General features: G+C 39.1%; 1 protein-coding gene across 5 annotated transcripts in view; it reads left to right on the plus strand.

Annotated features, from left to right (window-relative positions):
* Window positions 1-7132: 7132 nt before the first annotated feature.
* Window positions 7133-22185, plus strand: part of UNK (unk zinc finger) — a 49205-nt gene continuing 34152 nt past the window's right edge. For all 5 annotated transcript variants that reach the window (XM_044454018.1, XM_044454020.1, XM_044454019.1 and 2 more), the window contains exons 1-6: window positions 7133-7141; window positions 16922-17131; window positions 17593-17769; window positions 19306-19436; window positions 19562-19697; window positions 20781-20898. In XM_044454018.1, the coding sequence (XP_044309953.1) occupies window positions 7134-7141; window positions 16922-17131; window positions 17593-17769; window positions 19306-19436; window positions 19562-19697; window positions 20781-20898 (780 nt within the window). In that variant the 5' untranslated portion in view covers window position 7133. The remainder of the gene's footprint in view (window positions 7142-16921; window positions 17132-17592; window positions 17770-19305; window positions 19437-19561; window positions 19698-20780; window positions 20899-22185) is intronic.

The raw sequence follows: 22185 nt of genomic DNA on the forward strand, positions 1-22185 counted from the left end.
AAGTACCACCTGCACTGAAATAAATGGAGCAGGACGTCTGTAACAAAGCTGTTCTTGTAGGTAAGCATGTAAGGGGCACTAGATCAGGGATGCTTGTGTAAAATAGTTGAATGTTTCAATGTGCAGAACATGCCACCCTGCCTAGTGAGGGAGAAAATAATGTTTCCTATTAGGGAAACTCCAAGTAATCAGAAGTTTGTGGGCTAATTATGGCTTCTTAGTGGTAATTAGTGTACTCTTCATCACCACTCTTTTCCAGACTCCAGTCTAGGGATGTCCCTGCATTGAAAATGCATTTTAAGGATGAGCCCTTGTGAGCCCTGGTTCATTGTTAACTCTGTATGTGCTGGTATCTTTCCAAAGGACCTGCTTGTAAGAAACCTTCCTGAGTAGTTTATGGGCACCACAGTCAGTATAGGATCCTTTACATAAACAATGTACAGTCCTATGCATGTTTAGAGAAAGGAATGTCCTACAATTCCTAGCATGCCTCAGCCAGTCTTATACTCACTTAGCTGGGAATAAACCCCCATTGAATACAAAGGTACTTATTTCTGAGGAGACTTGTATTAAATTGTACAGTAAATGAACTTTAGGGTGCCATCCAGTGTGGCTGCATGTAACCCTACAAACTTAGACAGTTATGGGCATCCACTGGAGAACAGGAGGAATATGGAGATGAAGACTATCTCTTCACTTCCCTTTCTCTCCAAAGCACTTAGATGATCAATTTATGCTAAGCGTTTTTCTCTTGCAAGGAAGAGGAGTTGTAACACTGCCAGGATTCCCTATATCCTTTTTTAAAAAAATAATTTTTTTTAAAATTAACTCTAAAAACATCAATCATCAAATACATCAGACGTACTGGGTCAGCCCCCTACTCATTTTTTTTTTTTTTAACATTCCATAGTCATATTCAAATCTACGCAAAGTCCCGTTTCTCTAGCCAATAATAAAAAGAGTTTCAAGTTTGGTAGAAATATGTATCTTCTTTCTTCTTCAGAGATAGTCTGTCCATTTCTGCGCAGTCCAAAATTAAGATCAGTAGGTGGCTCTGGATTCCCTATATCCTGATGGAGCATTACTCCTTCCCTCCCTGCTCCCTCTATTGCTGGGTGCAAAGTTGCACTTGTGTCTTTCTTGCTGGCATGGAACAAATTGATGTCAGAGTTGGAGCTCCAAATTTTCATGTGACCATCTAGGCCAGGGGTCGGCAACCTTTAACACTCAAAGAGCCATTTGGACCTGTTTCCCACACAAAAGAAAACACTGGGAGCCGCAAAATCCTTTGACATCTAAAATGAAGATAACACTGCATATATTGTTTTTTACCTTAGTGCTATGTATATCTTCATTATGATTTAGCTGCAGCTCTTGTTCAGTCACTAAAAACTGTTATTTTTAATCTTACATTATTAACTAGTAGGACTCCTTTCATATATTTTGAATAGGAGAACAGCTTCCTGGAGAGTCAAAGTCAGTGCTAAAGGGCTGCATGCATTAAACAGCAAACCCCATAAGTTCATCAGCAGTAAAAGCAAATGAATCTACCCACATATCATTAAACGTTTTCTTCAGAAACTTTCTTCGATTTATCCATGGTTGGCCTACAAGGGGAAGTCGCAGATATAGGTGTGTTTAGTGACTGATTTGCAGATAAACAGTCAAGTGCTATGAATTGTGACAGATCCCAAGCGCAACTTTTATCATTCAGAGGAAGGAGATTACATTTGGACAAAGAGAATCTTTTCAGCAGCAGTTTGTGTAACGCGAGAGCCTGCAGGAAGCTTGTGCCACTCTTTCCCTGCAATGTCGCAATTTACTTGACCTAGCGCTGCGTTCCTGAGTGGATGCCTCATCATCACCTATTGGTATTTTGTAACTCGGAGCCTCGGTCGCAGATGGGCAGCTGTGTCGCATATTTTGGGCGATGGAGCCGCAGCAGAGGGATTCCAGAGCCACGTGTGGCTCTGGAGCCGCAGGTTGCCAACCCCTGATCTAGACAGTATCTCAAGGCCATAGGATTCCCCCCTCAATGTGTCCTTCAGTCCTGCAATAGTTCTTTCAAATTGTTTACTCCTCATTAGTAAAACTGCTAATGCATGTGTGCTCACTTGTGCATGAGCTCACCCATGCACGCTCGCTTTCACACTCTCCCTCTCCCTCTCCCTCTCTCTATATATATAATATATATATTATAAATAATATATCCTGTTTCTGTAGATTAAAATCTGACAATTGTCTGCATTTTGTCTTGCAGTTTTATTCTTGTAACTATCTATTCACTGTGATAGGCATGTTTGGGCAAGTTTCTTTGCTCTTGAATATTCCTGAAAGCTTAAATGGTTTCAGAAACACATTGTAAGAGAACAGCAGGTGGAAATATTTGTGGAGTATTAGTGAAGGGAAGGAAATATAGCTTCTGCAGGATGTGTTTTCATAGTTCATTTATGAATTTTGACTAGGGGTCATGCTATATATGCAGGTTCCAAATTATTGCACTTGTAATAAAACCCATTTTTGAGAGTCTCTGATGCTTTTAAGTACTGGCCTTCCCCCCCACCCCCCCTTTTTTGTTGTTGTTAGCACAGGTTTCATGTTTACAAACACTATTTCTTCTAAATATTTGCAAACTGTGACAGGTGAGAAGTATGCCTACCCTTGGAAACATACAGTGCAGAAAAGTACAAAGGTCTACTATTCTTGCTTCTCCAGGAGGTCAAAAAGGAATTGTGACATGATTGGATCAGGAGAGGGATTGGATCAGCAATATCTAAAACCTCACTTTCCGTCAAATACCCCTTCCTGGAACAAGGGAAACACTGTGCCAGCACAGTACAGGACGAAGCAGAATATAGAATGCCTTGCAAAGGTATCCCCCCCACACACACATTTTGTTGTGTCGCAGCCTGGAATTGAAATAGATTTAATTGGCATTTTTTATCAGTTGATGTAGACAAGATACTCAAACTGTGAATGTGCAAAATATCTAGGCTGTAGCACAAATATTAGGTCAATGAAAACAAACTTGCACTTGTTGGCTGCTTAAGTATATGCCCCCTTTGCTGTGACATGCCCAAGTAAGTTCTGGTGTAACCCACTACCTCTAGAAATAATTTACTGTATATAATTCAGTGAAGTCCACCTGCATGCAATTTCAATGCCACATGATCTCAGTTTAAATACACTTTTTTCTGGAAGGCCCCTGGGTTTATTGGGGAGCATATCTTACAGACAGTATCATACATACTGAGGAGCTATCAAAACATCTCCGGGATAAAGTTGTGCATAAGTGCCAATCAGGATTAGGTTATTTTGAAAATACCAACCTATAAACATCCTGAGCAGTACCATTGAATCCATTATTACAAAATGGAAATACGGCTCATCTATGTCTCTGTCTAGAGAAGACTGTTCACCAAAGCTAAGTGACCTAGTAAAAAGGGCAGGGACTGGATAAGACAATGCAACCAAGAGGTCCACCGTAACTGTGAAGGAACTGGAGAACCTGCAGCTGAGAGAGGAGAAGCCATCCATGGTACAACTACCAGCAGAGCTTCAACTATTGGGCTGTACAAAAATCAGTTAAATATTCCATAAAGCTGGGCTTTATGGAAGAGTGGTGAGAAGAAAGCCATTACAGAATCAAATCCATTTCAATGCTAATTTGGAGTTTGTGAAAAGCCACATGGGAAACACAGGAAACATGAAAGAAAGGTTCTCTGATCTAAGGAGAGCAACATTGACCTTTTTGACCTTCTTGCTCTATATGTGGCTCAAAGCCAATGGTGCACATTACCCTGAGAAAATCATCCCCATAGTGAAGTGTGGTGGCAGCAGCTTTGTGCTGCAGTATTGCTTTTCTTCAGGATTGAGGGCAAGATGGGTGGAGACAGATACAGGGCATTTTGAGGGGAAAACTTGTTTCAGTCTGCAAGAGACCTGGAACTGGTATGTAGGCTTCCAGCAGTGATCCTAAACACACAACCAAAGTAATGCTGGAAAGGTTTAGAAACCTAATTGTCTTAGGGTTGTCACAGTCCAGACCTCATTCTGATTGCAAATCAGTGGCAAAATTTGAAAGTTGCTTCATCCAGCTGGCAGAGCTGTACCAGTTTTGTCAGAAGGAGTGGACAAACACTGCAGGATTCAGATACACACAGCTGATTGAAACTTATGAAAGAAGACTCACAGCAGTAATTGCTAGCAAACATGCTTCTACTAAGAATTGACTCAGTTTTGTGAATACTTATCCAATCAAAAGTGAGACAGTAATTTTTTTGTCACAATGAAAACATTTTGCACGTTCACAATGTAGAGTGTCTTGTGTACTTCGAGTGGTAATAATGTCAATTAAATCCATTTCAATTTCAGGTGGTAACAACAAAATGTGGAAAAGTCAAAGGGGATGAATACTTCAGCAGGGCACTGTAAATATTGTCAATACTTAATAAAAGTATAAAATATTACCACCCAGCAGAATCAGTCTTGATTAGGAAAGTCCAGAAAATGCTCGCTTGAGAGCATATACTTATTTACATATTACATGTACACTTGGTGGGTACCGCCTAAACCTATGTCTAAAATCCTTCAGTGCAAATTCAGGTATGTATGTTTGTTATTAATTTATTAAATTATTTTATATACTGCTTTCTAGTTGTAATCTAAGCAGTTTGTAGAAATTATTAAAAAGACACAACAATAACACAGTAAAAGCACCACCATTAACTCTATAGACTGGTCATCCTTCATGGAAAGCGTGCATATTGTTAATGTAATATTGTAACTTAGATTAGAGCATAAGGAAAGCCTTGCTGATTTAGACCATAGGCTTATCTATCTAGTCCAGCATTCTCTTCCCACAGTGGACAACAAGATGCCTATGGGAAGCTCCTAAGCAAGACATTTGCCAACAGCATCTTTTTGCTCATGTTGCCTAGCAACTAGAATTCAGAAACATAGTGTCTCTGATACTGAAGGAGATGCATAACCATCAAGACTAGTAGCTATTGTTAGTCTTCTGTGAATTTTTTCTAATCCCCATTTAAAGCTGTCTTTTAAAGTTGGCTTCCGGCATTACATCCTGTGGTAGGGAATTCCACAATTTGAACTGCATGCAGCATGAAGAAGTTCTGCTGTTTGGCTGTCCAAAATTAGATATCCTGGATTCTAGCATTATGAGGAAGGAAGGAAAAATTCTCCTATCCTCATTCTCGGTATCATGCATAATTTTATATATCTCTAATACAAGGGTCCCCAAACCTGCAGCCCCTAAGTGGTAGGACATTCACTAGTGGTAAATTTGTTAAGAAATGCATGGTTAAAGCAATGGAGGAAATATGCTGTGATAAGGTATCTTGTATTAGTTGTGTCAGTTTATCTGCATCTACAATCACTGTGCGTGTTGAAGAACTAGAAGAGCTGCATATGTCATTGATTATTAAGCCAAAAAGTTTTGATTCTTTTTCTTTGGAGTTAGAGGAGAGCAATGACATTATAGACACTGTTCAACTACTAATATTGATCAGGGGGATAGATTCCAACTTCAGAATTATGGAAGTATTGTGTGCACTGCAGAGTTTGAAAGGCACTACAACTACAGAAGACATAATTTTTAAGGTGTGTGAATCAGTAGAAAATACTGGTCTGAGTTGGGATGAATTGGAAAGCATCACAGCTGATGATACAAGAAATATGGAGCGAAGTAAAACTGGTGTAGTTGCAAGAATTAGTGAAGAAATATTGAAAAGGTACACTTCCCATGCAATTTCTCTGCATCATCCATCAGCAAGATGTGTGTAGTAAGATTCTTCAGTGGGAAAATCTGATGCGTATTGCTGTATCCAGCATTAATTGCATCAGGTGTTATGGCCTTATTCATCATCAGTTTCAAAATTTTCTCTCAGATAGAAGCAGAATATGGAGATGTATTGTACCATGCAGAAGTCAGCAGAGGCAAAGCCATCAAACATTTTTTTCAGTCTTCATCATGAAGTTGATGTCTTCCTCAAGGAGAAAGGAAAAGGTCAAGAAGTTATTTCTGACCCTGGGTGGATTTTTGATTTGGCTTTCTTAACTGATATCACAGAGCAACTGAACATATGAATCTATGGTTGCAGGAAAAAAGAAATTTTGTGTGTGACGTGCATTCTGAATTGTAAGCTTTTGAAGCAAAACTAAACATTTTGTGAAGCAAGTTAGTAACTTTTCAAACTTTTCATGCTGCAGTGAACTAAAATTTAATAAGGATGGGAATTTACAATTCAATGTTGAAAGATACATGCAGGTGGAATTCCAGAACAGATTCACTGATTGCCACAAGCATGGAAAGGAAATAAGAATGCTTCAGTATCCATTTGAAGTAGCCCCAGAAGATGCAAGTAACTCTTTTCAGATAAAACTAATAATTTTGCAAGCAAGTGATCGTCTCAGAGACATTTACAAAGAAAATACTTCGTTAGCTTTCTGTTCTGGTCTGTCTCATCGGTTTTCAACCACCGGTCCTTGTGCTGGTGTCAGTCCACGGAAGATTTCCTGCTGTTCTGTGGAGGGGCTGCATCCCAGTCACCATGGACTGGCATGGGGGTGGCAGTGCTCCATTAGCTCTTCCTGGGTTGGCAACACATTCATGGGGGGTGCACTGGTGCTACTGAAGGGGAGGCAGGAAGGGGAGAGATGGCTCAGTGAGGGTTGGGAGCCATGCTGCACCAATTTTGGTATTTCATTCTTTTGTTAACATTTTTTGTTGCTTAGTTTCTGGTTGCTTTGGAGAATTTTCCTTTTTTGGCATTGTGTTTGGAAACTAATACACAGAATACTGTATTGTGTGTATGGTGCTTTTTGTTTCTGCTTCTGTGGTCCCCAAGGTGGTTTTCCTGTTTTTGCTGGACCCCAGCTGTGGAAAGGTTGAAAACCACTGGGCTACCTGATATATTTATCAACTCTTTCCTGTTCACACTCTTTGGCACCACATACATCTGTGAATGGACTTTTTCCAAGTTGAAAATTGTGAAATCTAAGTGTTGCTCAAGACTTACGGAAGAACATTTACATGGCATTTTAAGGGTGTCTGCCAGAAACCTTGACTTGGACATTAATGCCTTGGCTAACAGAAAACACCCACAAAAATCACAATGACTAGGTAAGCACATGTAGTGAGATAAAAGGACTCTTCAGTAAAATATTGTTCCAAAATGGATTGTGTTCAAGTTAAGCTTTCTTCATTGACTTCTGAATGTTTGCTTTTGAACTTAATCAGTAGGTTAATAATTTTGTTACATTTTGATTTAAGATGTGACCCCCCCTTTAGGCATTGGGTACTGTTAATGTGGTGCCCATGTCGCAGAAGGTTGGGAACCACTGCTCTAATACATCCCCCATAATTGCTTTTTTCTAAGCTAAAATCTTAAAAGTGTTACCAGTTTTCCTCATGGAGGAATTACTTCAGTTCCAACAGTTTGATTGCCTCTTTTTCCACAGTATCTCGCTCTACACTATTCTGCTTGGGCTGCAATGATCAGAATTGTGCACAGAGTCCCAAGTGTGGGCGCATTGTAGATTTGTATAAACGTATCATTATAGTAGCAATTTTAGATTCTTTGCCTGAAGATTTCTAACACAGGCTTTGCTTTTTTCACAATTACTGTTTTCATCTAGCTATTGACTGCAATCCTAAAACACCAGTCTTGGTTAATTATCCCTTAGCTCAAACCCCATCAGTATAAATACAGTTAGGATATTTTTTGCATCACTTTATACAGGCAGTCCCCAGATTACGAACAAGTTCTGTTCCTGAGCAAATGGAAATTCGTCTTTAAGTCGAATTTGTATATAAAATAGATAATGTATTGTTGGCCCTCCACTTTTGCAGGTGTTAGGGGCACAGTGCCTCCTCTTTGCAGTGTTCATAACTCAGATGTTTGGAACTCGGAGACTGCTGTACTTGATTACACTGAACAACAGTTCCATTTTAATTATGTTTCCTATGGTTTGGAGACATCTTTTTGGAGCTCTTCAGTAATCATTTTTGGTGTTCTGTCCTAAAAAATTTGGCAGTGACTCTGCTTACTTCAAATTCCATATTATTTATGAGTAAGTTTAGAAGCTCTAGTCTCAACAGATTTTTGAGGGACCCAACTGTTTATGTTCCAAAAATTGTCTATTTATTCCCATTCTGTTTCTGTCCTTTAACCAGTTACTGATATATAGGAGAACTTCTCATTGCCTGCTAAGTTTGCTTGGGAGCCTTTGGAGAGAGACTATATAAGAAACTTTTTGAAAGTCGCAGTAAACAATGTTTGCTACATTACCGCTATCCATATGTTTGTTGATAATTCAGAAAATTCCGAAAGATTTGTGAGAAAGAATGTACTTTTGCAGAAGCTATCCTATCTCTTTTTCATAATGACTTGGTAATTTTACCTTTAAAATTGCTTTCCACCAACTTACCCAAAATAGACATTAAGTGGCCTACCCTATATAACTCCCTTTTTAAGAATACATATTATATTAACAAATTCCTGGTATAGATGCCAATCTTAGGGGCAAGTGGTTTGTTTGTTTATGAAAAACAGCACTTTACATTTGAGTTCTTTAAGATCCCTCAGATGGGTACCATCTGGATCTGGTGATTTGTTTGCTTTTCATTTTTCAATAAGATATACAACTTAATAAGAGGAGATGAGTCATTATTGCTTCAGGTTCCCTGAATATATTGATTCAGGCATGAGTATATGCCCTGTATCTTCTGCTGCGATATCAGACAAAATAATTCATTGAAGACCAAGTTGTTAAAATGGTCAGATGCAAAAGATGACAGACCTCCTAAATCTTTTATACTTGTGAAGAAGAGGGAATTTCTATACCTGCTGAAGTTTCTATTTGTATGTGACTTTTAAAAAGGCAGGTGTCTCTCTCAGTATATGTGTGTGTGAGAGAGAGAGAGAGGGAGGGAGAGAGAGGGAGAGAGAGAGATTCTACAGAACTGTGTACTTACATAGTTGTGTGGAGCTGGATTGTATTCAATAAAAAAAAGTCAGCATTGCTGGAAATTAGATGAAAAATCAGTTTGTTAACTCAATATCAAAATGTTATTTTTAAAAAGTTAAAATTAAGTGTTTGATTACCTTAAATGGCAGCAAGCACACTGAACCTAAAATATTATTAGTATCTCTGCTTATGAAGGTATGACACATTATAAGCAAAAAATGTTGAAATTCATTTTAATTTGTAATACAATATGTATTTCAGTAGGCAAAACAGTAGTAGTGATTTGCAATAAATAAATAAACCTCTTTAGTATGGAGTATGGAGCTATCAGTTGGAAGCCTGCCATGACTGCTCTAAATTAAAGTTGTTGATGTGTGGTTTTCTATTGGCTGCTTGGAATACCATTTTGTCAGTGAATGGATTGTTCATTCTGACTTGCCTCAATAAAAATGATCTCCTTACAACAGAATTCTAAAGTCAATCACTTGCAAACAAAAAGGCCTTCTGCAGCTAAAATGAAAGATGCCTGTAATGTTCTCTGGGGAGTGTGGGAGATCCAAGAGCCAAATGCACTTGCCTTTCCTCCATATTCTAGAGCGAGAAACTGAGTGAACTAGCAGTGTTTGAAAACCTGGCCTCTGAGGTAGAACGATATGGATTATGTCTTTACCTGGAAGCAAACACAAGGAAATAACTATAGTTGGACATCATCCTGAAGCTTTTGCTGACTTGGCTCAAGAACCCCTGTTGAAGCTGTAGATCTCAGGAACAGTCATTCTGGTTCTGGTCATGATTCTGCATTCATTCATTCATTCATTCATTTATGACATTTATTCTTGGCCCTATAGCAAACTCTTGTGGTGGAGATAGAAGAAGAATTAAAAATAATGAAACAATGTAGCAAAAATAGCAGAAATAATAAAGCAGTATTTCCAAGCAGGTCAAAAACAAGTTCAGTTGATGTTTTAAAAGACCTGAGAAATGGGAAGACTTTCACCTTATTTCCAGATGACATCAAGGGAGATACCAGGTGAGTCTAAGGAGATCATTCCAAAAAGGGGACATCATATCCTAAAAATTCCTCTTATTGGTTACCACTGGCCTGTTTTCACAAGGTTAGGGAACTTGGAGGAGGATTTGCAGTGAAGGTCACAATACTCAGGCAGTAAGCGCAGTCTCTAGGCTACGAACAAGTTCTGTTCCTGAGGCAAATTTGTATACAAGTCAGATCATGAATATAAAAGCATATAAAGCATTTAATAAACATAAGAAAACACTTTCATATGCACTAAAACATCTTAAACACAATACAGCATTATAATAATGATAATACAGTAATAATAAAGTAATTACAGGTACTGAAGAGAGAGAGAATCTAATTGTTGAATGTCTAAAGCTTAATGCTTTCCCAATGACCGATGGCGTCTCACCTGTCTCTGATCACTTTATTATTACAACTTTAGTTTCAGTCATGGTTGTTTTCTTTTTCTAGATGCATCACTCGCACTTGCATCAGATTTACTCTTTGGAGGCATGGTTGCAAACCAAATACAGGACATAGTTACAGAAGACAACACTAAGCTCCACATGATCCAAAATACATTGGCTTGGATATGCTAGTTTTTCATAGTTTGAACTTTCCCACTCACTGCTTTTTCCCTCCTCCTCCCCTTTCCCTCCCTCCCTCGCCTCACCTCCTGGTGCCCATGGGCACCTGCTTACCACTCTAGGATGAGATGGGACTTCTGGGGTTGCCGTTTGTAAGTGAGGGTTGTTTTAAACTTGAATGTTCGTAACTGGAGGATTGGGTATATATAGTCCTTAAGATAGCTAGGCCTTATGCTATCTAAGGCTTGAAAATGTTAAGTATTGGTACTGTGCTCTAAAACAGAGTGGTAGCCTGCAAAATTGCTTCAGAACTATCAAGATGTTTCCAAGGGCTGGTCCTTCCTTGAAACCTTGCAGCTACAGTATATGCTGAAGTAACTGACATTTCTAAGGACTCTTTAAAGGCTAACCCTCATAAAACACATTGCAATAATGGTTTCATCAGGGTATGGATAAGAGATTGGTCTGTCTCTGTCCAGAACATGTGATTATTGGCTGGTTGGTAGAAGATGTTGCATGCCTCAGAGCCCCCTTGGTCTTCCAGGACTGAGTTTCAGTTTATTGGCTCTCATCCAGGCCATTAGTGCTAAACCAGGCTCTGGTTTAGCATGTATATTACCTTAACCTAAATGAAATGAGAAAGAAAGAGACAGAGGGGGAGAGAGTTGGGTGTCAAAAGTGTATTGATAGAACACGCATGCCTAATTTCTGGAAGACCTCCTTTAGCATTGCATGCATGTTAAATAGCTCAGGGGACAAGATGGAAGTATGTGAGAGCCATGAAGTCAAGTTGTACTCTTTCCAATGGAACATTCTGGAATTGACCATCAAGAAAGAACCAACTCAAAGCACAACAACTTGGTTTGTGGTATTAAAAGAGGTCTAGATGTGAAACTGGATTGAAATGGAGCCAAATCATCTATCTCATTAAAGAGTTTCTGGAGTTCTACAGCAACTACTCATTTGGACATTTTCTTGATAAGGATGGTGTACTTTAATGAGTGGATAGATGATGTTATGAAACAAAGAGTATAGGCTGTCTTATATTATCTCCACAAGTAATTTTCTGCATTAATTACTTGGTATGTGTTTTTCTGGTGCTTACTATTATTCCAGGCATGACAGGACTGTCCTCTTGACAAATATACATTTACTGGAAAACTTTCTCTTCATATCTTTGTCATGCCCCTGCATTCTCAATTTCTTTTGTTTTCACAAAATTAATTTGTGTTATCTTGAGCAGTTTAAACTGGTGGTTGAGATTGGCATGGTTTGCAAAAAAAATGCTGTTCTGGTGGAGAGAAGATAATGTACTGGCAATGAGTGTTATATTCAGAAAAGAGGCAAATTAACCTTCTTATGCAAGCAGGTGCTCAGAGGAATAAGCATTAGGTCATTTATTACAAGGTACCAACCAATTTGATCTAGGTTGCTGGCACAGAAAAGGCAAAGGTTTATTGGGTATAATTAAATACAAGAATCTGAAGATAGAAGGGAAGTGTATTTTTATGAAATTGTATATTATACAATGTAAGAAAAAGACTGCTGCTGAGTAAGAGGACACATACTTTGTGAGCAAAAGTCCCAGGTTCAAATATTGGAAGCTGTTCTATGGTATGTCAAAGCTTTGGTCCATCTAGCTCAATACTGACTATACTGACAGGCCCATCTCCCCAGAATTTTAGACAGGGTTCTTTCCCAGCCCTACCTAGAGAGAGATTCAATCTGGATTGGACCTGAGGTCTTTGTCACATAAAACATTCCCTACCACTATGCTACATTCCCTTCCCAGTTCCTCTCCTGGTAGTGCTGGGAAGGAGTCCTGTCTGAAACCCTGGAGGGCTGTTGCCACTCTGAAGCAGCTACATAAGGCAGCAGCTTATTGCTGCTCTGATTACTCTAATGCTTGTAACAATCAGCAAGCTTGTAGCACTTAAGAAATTACTTGGTGCCAGGGAATGATGATGCTGACCATAAAGCTGAAGAGTGTTCCATTTTAAACCTCTGGAGCATTTTGATGAGCAGTGGGTAAGTCCCAGATGTTTTATTGTCCATCAAACCCCATTCATGCTAGTTCTGTAACTATCAAGTTGTATTGTGCCTTATTTGCTGCTCCATGTGAGAAGTACGATTTATTGGTTCATCTGGGCTTTTTATCTTCAACACTCATTTGACTCTGCCTTGTACTGGGGTGGATGTTTCATTTTTGATCAAGAATAATTTGATCAAGTGCAGAATCAACAGTTACAAAGCAGGCTTCAGAAGGGTTGGTCAATACTGGTATTTCTATATAAATGAGACCCTGGCTCATCAAACATGCAGAAACAGATGGTTATCCCCATGTTAATTACAAAACACATACAAGCCAAATTCAGATAGGTATTCATGGGCATTTGTGTACTGCAGACTTAGATTCCTTTTTCCATTGAATTGAATGACTTTTTCAATTTATTGGATATTTCCGATGAGGGTATCTGTTCTTTTCAGAAGTAATTAGCAATTGGAATTTCAGCTTCCAACCATTAGGCTTTAAGCAGCATGATATTTTATTGAAATAAATAGGAGAATATAGTATATAGTCAGTAATTCCATTACTTAGTAAATACATAAGCTGACTAGGTTCTATTGTTAAATTGCTATTTCTCTTGACAAAAGGTATACTTATACTTGCAAATGTTTCATTTACTTGCCACCTACTTCCTAACATACTCTTTGAAAATCATAACGATATTAGGTTAATTTGTATTTCTTGTAATCAAGTTTCCTTGTACATTCTTTTAATCTTTATTATTTTTATAAAGCAAAAGCAAATCTTTCCTACCTTTCCAAGGCAGGGGTGTTACTAGAATTACCCATGGTTTGATACACTTTTAAAAAACACATCTTCATGTCTGTCTGCTGTACCAAATTATTAGAGAAGATTTTCTAAAGGTGTACCTTGGGCTATGTATCCTGTTCTTACTTAGATAGAACTAGGGCGATTCAGTGACATTATCTCAAGATTTGGCTCTTAGTGTACCACTATGGTTTGAGTTTTTCCTTTCTGACATTAGAAGGATTGCCCTGCAAGTCTGTGAGTTTACTTGGAGCCTGTGATATAGAAATACATTTTTTTCTTTTTCTATAAAACAAGGTTGATTCTGAACAATTTTGGCATAATTTCCTTGCTTTGTGCTCTCTTACTTGTTTAAGGCATGCAGTGTTAAAATAGTTTAAAGCAGTATATAGAACAGTTGTTCAGGGAAGACAGAATGTAGTGTTTGAAATCCATGCCAGTTGCAAAATTACTACTGGTTGGTTCATACCAGGCCTTTCTACCTGCATGACTCATTTACTAAAAACTGATTGAAGCTTTGCTTGCCAGTTTAACAAAGTTATCCACAGTAAAACTGATAAACTAATTACTTCTCTGATCTGAAAAGGAATCAAGTTGCATTTTTGGGTAAAAGACTGGTAATAACTTTTTTAGGACCCTTGCTTGGTGACAAGATATGTAAATACATTTCTTTCTGTAATGGTTTATTTGCTTCTCTGAAGGCTATCAGTGAAACCAGGATAATTGAACTTAGGTTCCAAACCCCAAAGCATGGCAACTGAAGTCCCATTAATTCTAATAATGCATTGTGCCAGGAGATCGTTCCTGGAATTTGGAAGATCAGTGTTTCATTCTGAAGAATAACTTTTGCAGAAATTGGAAAATGAAGAAGTAAATTTTGGGCAGCCATAAAGGCCATCAGGACACTTCTATCTTTATTAGTCTAGAAGAAGAGAAGATATCCATAGTTTTTGTTGCCCAAGCTTTGTCAATCCCAACTGCCAAAAATCTGCAAAAGTCCTTTGTGTTTGGTCAGCCAGAGTATAGAACTCCAAATGATAGCAATTCAGTGCCTATAGGAAAAATCCAAGACAGAAGTTCAGAACTTTGTATATTCCTTGTGCATTGTTTTTGTATGGGGGTCTCCCTATCCTAGTTGTTGTTTTAGCCATGTTGAAATCTTTAATGGGGTTTGTTGTTCATAAAAGAACCATTATGGTGGTAGTTTGAGAGGTGCTTTATTGCTTCTAGACACCTTACCATTCGACAGCAAGACTCAATGATGCTGCAATCCGGTGTGGCTACCTGTAGACCTCTGAATTCAAAGGATTACAGGCAAAGGTTGCCTTGGGAGACCTGAGTTCTAGTCCCTGCGTAGCCATGGAGCTCACTCAGTGATTCTGGGCCAGTCACAAGACTCTCAGCCCAACCCACCTCACAAGGTAGTTGTGAGGATAAGATTGAAAGAAGGAGGACAATTATGTAAATGAGTTTCTTGAAAGGAAAAAGGCAGTAAAATAATAATAATAATAATAATAATAATAATAATAATAATAATATACCAGGAAATATATCCTTGTGAGCTGCTCCCTGGAGAGAAGCTCATCTACATGGAGCCTTTTGGAGTGATGTTCTTGTTTTTCCAGGGATTTTAGTTTTCATTCTCTGTTGCTTTAAATCCTTTTCTGTTTCTTAAATATTTTTACTGATACCAGGTTTTAGTTTGTCTTTACTTCTATTTATAGTGTAGTTTTTAACTTTCAAATTTTATAGTGTATTTTATGGATTTAATTGGTATGAACTGCCCAGAAGAGTTTTGACCACTGGGCAGTATAGAAATGTACTTAAAAACTAAATAAATGATATTTTACCAAGTTGCTAAACATGCAAAAGCCTTGTTTTTAGCAAGAAAAAATGTGAAAACAAATTGAAGTTATTATAGCTACCATGTTTTTACTGTTGCTGCTTTTAATCCAAGTTCCAATAAACTGACCTTTATTATTATTTTTTCCTGCTACCATAGATAAGTTTGTGAACTTCACCCATGGTTCTCTAGTAGCAATAGAAAAGAAAGGTTGTACATCAAAATACAGTTTAGCCCGTAATGCATCATTATCAATGTGTGTTGTGCACTGAGGGGAGTAACAAGAGCTAGAACAAGGGAGAGCAGGAGTATGGGTTGAAATGTGATACCACGTGCGCAGATTTCTTTCGGTAGCAAAATTGTTTAGTATGTCTTTAATGGAACCAAGGTATATATGTTTTGCTTTCACTGACTTCTCTTTTCCTGTTACTTCTTATTTTGAATTATGATAATTCATCCATTCTCACTGTTGTCCAGTTGAACCCGACGCCACTTGTAGAACTAAAGAAGTTTCATAGAGGAAAGGAATGTGTGTACTGGTCTCTACCCAACCCCCCTCCCAGAAAATGACGCAGGGGGAGACAGGTTTTTTAATTGAAGCTTAGTACTTCAAAACTGCAGTCTTAAATATACTTACTAATAAGGTAGCCTCAGTAGACACTGTGACCTGGATCCAAGCTTCATGAGCAGAACTTCTCTGTCCTTTTCCCCCTCTGTAGCTAGCTAGATAACAGCCAGTTTCCTTACAGAGGGTCCTCCATCTCTCCATAGAAGAATTGTGGGGTGCATGGAGTAGAATCTGTTCCACTAGCAGCTTCTGCTCTGCTGGAAGAACACCACTCGATAGAACCCTTACTTTTCATTATGCAAATAGAAGGATAATAATATAAGAACTGATGCACATTCCTTAGAATCTAATTCACTGGCTTTTCCCAAAATTAACAGTGCTTGTACTGCTGGTTTCATGCCCTCTTACTACTTCAGCCTCTCCCTTCCTCCAAATACTGGCTGAGCATTGTGGGGATAGCAGAGATCCAGCTGGAGTGGAGAGGACAGGTAATTGCCTCCTTTCGCTCACATACAGGACAGTTTGGATCTAAGCTGTGGTGGTAATGGTGTTTGTAAAGAAACTAATCAGTTTCTTAATCCTCATGACTATGGATGTAGGCAGTGAATAACGATGGCCCTGGCATAAAGAAGGTAGACCTTCTGTTCTCTGCAAGGCTACTTCCTTTCTCCCATGACAAACATATACTTATCACCTACTCATCCAGTACCACACTCACACTGTTGCCATGTTGTAATCTAAATTCTATTAAAATTTGAAAGGTGAACCAGAATGAAGAAGCTAAGTCAAGCTTTTTAACACAGCATAAACCGGCTTTGCAATAGGACTTTTCTCCAGCTGGCTATTAAGAGATGTGTGGCAAATGTAGAAGTGGGGGTGGGAAGGATGGGGCGGTTGAGGAGAAAGTGGACTTTGTCTGCTTATGCACAGGGCTGACATTAATACCCAACTTGTATTTGTACCATTACTGTTGAATGCAGATCTGGAAAAATAAGTTGTTGAACTGGAGGAATACTCTGGCACTTCCTTGTAGGGAGCTGTCAAATTGTGGCTCAGGCCAATGTCTGTCTTTCCACAGGTACCTGAAGGAATTCCGCACGGAACAGTGCCCTCTTTTTGTGCAGCACAAGTGTACTCAGCACAGGCCCTATACATGCTTCCACTGGCACTTTGTGAACCAGCGTCGTCGCCGGTCTATCCGCCGTCGGGACGGCACATTTAACTACAGTCCTGACATTTACTGCACCAAATATGATGAGACCACAGGGATCTGTCCAGAAGGAGATGAGTAAGTTACTCAAGGCTGCATCTTACTTGACCAGATGGAGTTTCCAGCCTGCACTTACAGAGAGGAGAGAATCCAACAAACCAACCAACTTTTAAAAATCATACAGAAGGAGCAAGAAGAAATGTGGAAAAACTGCTCTAGGAACTTGAACAAAATACTAATTCCAGTGGCACCACATACATATATATATCCCTCCCCCCAAAAAAAGCTGAATTCAAAATTTTGAGGTCTGGAATAATCCTAGAGAAATTAGTGAGGTTTATTTTAAAATAAATGGCTTGAGGAGTGTGTCCTCCTTTTATATTCTTATTTTACAACTGGAATTATTTTCAAAAGAAAAAAGGTGCTGGATTTGACAAACCTGAGGACTATGTTCATCTAAAAAGAATTACTTGTTGGGGAGCATGCCTCAGGCTTTAAGTTTCTACGAGCTCTCTTTTCCCCCCCTCCTTCCTTTTTAGGTGTCCATTCCTGCATAGAACTACTGGTGACACAGAGCGGAGATATCACCTGCGCTACTACAAAACTGGAATCTGCATCCATGAGACTGACTCAAAAGGAAACTGCACCAAGAATGGCCTCCACTGTGCTTTTGCTCATGGGCCACATGATCTCCGCTCTCCAGTTTATGATATCAGGTTAGTAGAGAATGGGGTCTTTGTCTGTGGAAGCATGGTTGCGGAGCCTAAATGTAACCGATCAGATTATGAAATGGTGCTGAATGTCTGGTGTAGTTTAACATCAGAAGAATGGTGGTGTTCTGCTCTCACTTCTACTCCCCTGTCCCTTCAGAAGGAAACTACCCCTTACAGTCCTTTCTGGCTGCATCCTGTGGCCTTTATGCATTGCAAGGTGAATTTGACCATTATCTTGGGGTAGAGAGGCCATATGGAAATTGTTGTGTGGTTGTATTCAGCAGATGCCCAGCTATCTCATCAGACTCTGAGAAGGCTCAATACTGCATTCAGCAGATATATGGTGGAAATGATGGCAGGAAGATAATGGAACTCTTTCCCTACTCTGCCCCCACCAGATGACTGTTTAAAGATCAGCCTTTCAGTGAAAAAGTGATTGTATGACTGTCCTTGATTTCTTAGAACCAGATTTGTATAGGTGATATAAGCAGCCTTTGTAAGTTAGGGCCAAACTAGGTATTTGAAAGCAGACAGTGTTTGGGAATTCTGGTCACCACTCGGTGTACATGAAGCAAAGAAGAGGACATATATATATATATATATATATATATATCTGTGTGTGTGTGTATATATATATATATATATATATATATATATATATCTGTGTGTGTATATATATATATATATATATATATATATATCTGTATATATATATATATCTGTATATATATATATATATATATATATATATATATATATCTGTCACCCATCACTAGCAAGAGTGTTGCCTGAGGAAAGTGGCAGCAGGCAAAGAATCAAATACCTGCTTTCCTGTTGCTGTGCATCTGCTTGGTGATGATGGAGGTTCCCAGATCTGAGCTTGCCACCAAATGGCTTTAAAATAATGTATGAGGTAAAAATCTGGTTTCATTAAATGCATGGGGGAGCATGTTTAAATAAATTACATTAGAATAAAAGTTTCTTTTTCCATTAGTTCTGTAAAACTAAAAATATTTTATTTCAAATTTAGGAACTGAATTAAATATGTATTGTTTTGTGGTTGGTTGCATGTATGATATGGAGACTAAAAGGCATGATTTATAAAATTAAAATACTCAGAGCAAGATAGTTCAGTTGACTCTCTTTTGGGATGCAGGATTGGAGGACTGACTATGTGCTCAAATAATTTGGTGGAAGTACAGTGGTTGAGAACCAATAAGGAACTTACCACCCCCATATAGCACTATGCTCTGCAGGCAAATAGATGTGTGTATTGAATAGGAAATTAAGAAAACAGAATTGGAAAATGGGACACCTAATGCAGTTTTACCAAGTGGGCAATGTGCTTCATAAGAGTCTGACTTAAGACTAGTAGGGACAGTACAGTACTCACAGAATTGTGCATCTTTAAAAGTGGGGTTGGCAATAAATTTAAAAAATTTATTAAAAATGTATGGGAGTTCCTGCATTGTGGAAATTCCTATTTGGTACTATATTTTTCTCTGTCTGCCTGTTGTTCATTTAACTCTGTTCCCTAAGGGAGCTTCAGGCCATGGAGGCTTTGCAGAATGGTCAGACCACATCGGAGGGTGGCATTGAGGGTCAGTCTGCAGTTGCCGCTAGCCACGCTATGATAGAGAAAATACTCAGTGAAGAGCCAAGGTGGCAAGGTGAGTTTCTTAGAACAGAGAAGTCCTTTGTTCTTGGACTGCCCACTGCTCTTCTCCTAAGGGCCTTCATGTAGGAAGCTATATAACTGTCATCTCAGCTTAACCAGTCATACCTGTCTTTACAGACACAACATATGTTTTGGGGAACTACAAAACAGAACAATGTAAGAAGCCCCCACGTCTCTGCCGCCAGGGCTATGCCTGCCCTTACTACCATAATAGCAAAGATAGAAGAAGAAGCCCTAGGAAGCACAAATACAGGTACAGTGCTTCAGGACCTAGAGTTAAAGCCGGCATGACTGTGAGGAACCAAAAGTTTTACATTTTCTTCTTTTGGATAGTAGTTTTATTCTAACTTCATAGTGGTAAAGTTGCATCAGTTATGAGTTCTACTGCAAACCAAATGGCTAATTCATCTATCAGTTCTGTGTAGGATCCTGTCACAGGTCATGATTAAATGCAGTGTTCTTCACATGCATTGTGCTGTATGTGATTACCTCCCTTTGTAAAAACTCAGTGAAATAATCTTTGTAATAAGTTATCTTACCTAGGCGGCCATCTTTGTTTCAAGTGAGCCACAACCACTACTGTCTTCTTGCTAGCAATTCTGAAACAGTTACCCCGATCTGAGAGCAATGAACGCCTGTCTAAGTTAATATTTGAACTAATCCTCGGTTTGAGATGATACTGTGCTGTTTTCAGAGTGGGAATCACCCTTTTTTCCCTCATGGAAAATGTACTGCACATCAAAACCTACCACTTTTGAGAAAAGGCTTGTGCAGTCTTTCCCAACCAGGTCCTCTCCAAATGTTTTAAACTACAGCTCCTAACATTTCTAACCATTAGTCACGCCCCCTGAAGCCAATGGAAGTTGAAATCAAAAATAGATAGAGGGTACATGGTTATGAAAGGGCCTCTCTGGAATGCAAATTTTTAGGAAATTTGCCATACTCCCTGCTCTAAGTATATGCTGATTATCTTTCATATGCCACCTTGGTTTCTGTTCTTGCTGTCATGTGCATTCCTCCACTGTGGGACTGAGGAAGAGAATGATTCTTGTTCTCCAAGACATGTGTTTCGTGTTTGGCTCTAGCTCATTAATATATGTGAAACCTACCAGCTTCTGCCCTTGGTCAAAGTGAGCTGAAATCTTAGCCTTGAACAATGGAATAAAACTTTTTACCTCCTTGGGGAGGACTGTGTAATAAATGGAGATCTAAAAGAAGGACATCAGGAAACAATAGTTCTGGATTCCCAGTTTGGAACAAAGTTGTACCTTTAATTGAATATAGTAACTAAGATTTGGGCTTCTGATTCTGTTCCATTGCCTTTTTATTTGACCAGATCCTCCCCATGTCCTAGTGTGAAGCATGGAGATGAGTGGGGAGATCCCAGTAAGTGTGACAATGGAGATGCGTGCCAGTATTGTCATACCCGCACAGAACAACAATTTCACCCCGAGGTACAGTAAGCAGACCATTTTGTTGGACACCTAGCTAGATAAGTAGAGGGATTCCAGAATACATAGGAACTGATAATATTTCTAATAAGCTCAGAAGTATAGTAAAAATATTAGAATGAGGATGAAGGTCCTGAAGTGCTGGAATGGCTTGAGATCTTGAATTCTTTGTAAGTGCACTTCTTGTCACCCAGGTAAGTTAGGATACAGGTTTCCTGGATGTGAGAGAGTGTTCAAGAAGGCATAATGGGGGGATGTGGGAGGGAGGAAAATGTGGTATAGGCAGATGCACAGAATGTGAAAGCCGAGAAGATGCAGACAGGAGACTGAGACAGACATAGTTCCTAATAATAAACGAGGCTGCAGAATCTCTTTGCTGTCTCTTCTTTTTTGGGTTTGTATTACACTTAGAGAGTTCAGGCACTTGTAATATATGCAGATTAAATGTGTGAAGAGGGAATTGTTACAGCCTCACCTCTTCCTTCCTGCATGTCTGTCACCCACTACATGTGGAGGGGAGCATCCCTTCTGTCTGTGGAGGCTCCGCACGTGCTTGGAACCTTGCTTTCCCAGAGTTTCAAATTGTTTGGAAAGCCTGCATAGATAGAGGAGGCTCTCCGCTTTAGCAAGAGAGCACCTTATATTTGTAGGGAGAGTGATGAAAACACATGAGGAGGGGATGGAGCTAATGCACCTTCCCTCCTTACATATTTCACACACACAGACACGCCAAGTGCTTGAATAGCGCTCTAATCTGTCCAAAGTGATGCGATAATGTTTTATGGGCTTATTCAGAGTAAGGCTTAGAGCAGTGGTGGGGAACTAAATGTTGTGAAGGCTTGCAAGCATGAAACAGCAAGTATAATGAATTCTGGAACACTGACAGCTTTCTGTACACATAAGGATGGTTGTGTTACTCTTGATGTACATAACCTCTGTCAGGTTTACTCTGAGAAGGCCACTTGCTTTCTAACAGTGCAGTCCTATAAATACCAACTCAGAAGTCCCATTGAGTTCAAGTGATGCTTAGTCCCAGGTAAGTGGGCATAGGATTGCAGTCAGTAATTGTCAGTCCTGTTAGGACCTGACTGCCCTGTCTAGTGGCAGAATCTCTTTCAACACAAGCAGAGAAACAATTCCAGCTATGAGTCCCTCCTTTTATCACCACTTTAATTATACCCAAAGACTAATCTGCGGACAGGGTTTCTATCAAAATCTCTGTGGAGATCAGCGGTAGGAGGGGAGATGGTCTTTGGAATGATGATCATTAAGGAGCTGCCAACATTTCTG

The sequence above is a fragment of the Varanus komodoensis genome, unplaced genomic scaffold (assembly GCF_004798865.1).
Source record: "Varanus komodoensis strain SLA01 unplaced genomic scaffold, ASM479886v1 scaffold7_1, whole genome shotgun sequence".
Taxonomy (NCBI): Eukaryota; Metazoa; Chordata; class Lepidosauria; order Squamata; family Varanidae; genus Varanus; species Varanus komodoensis.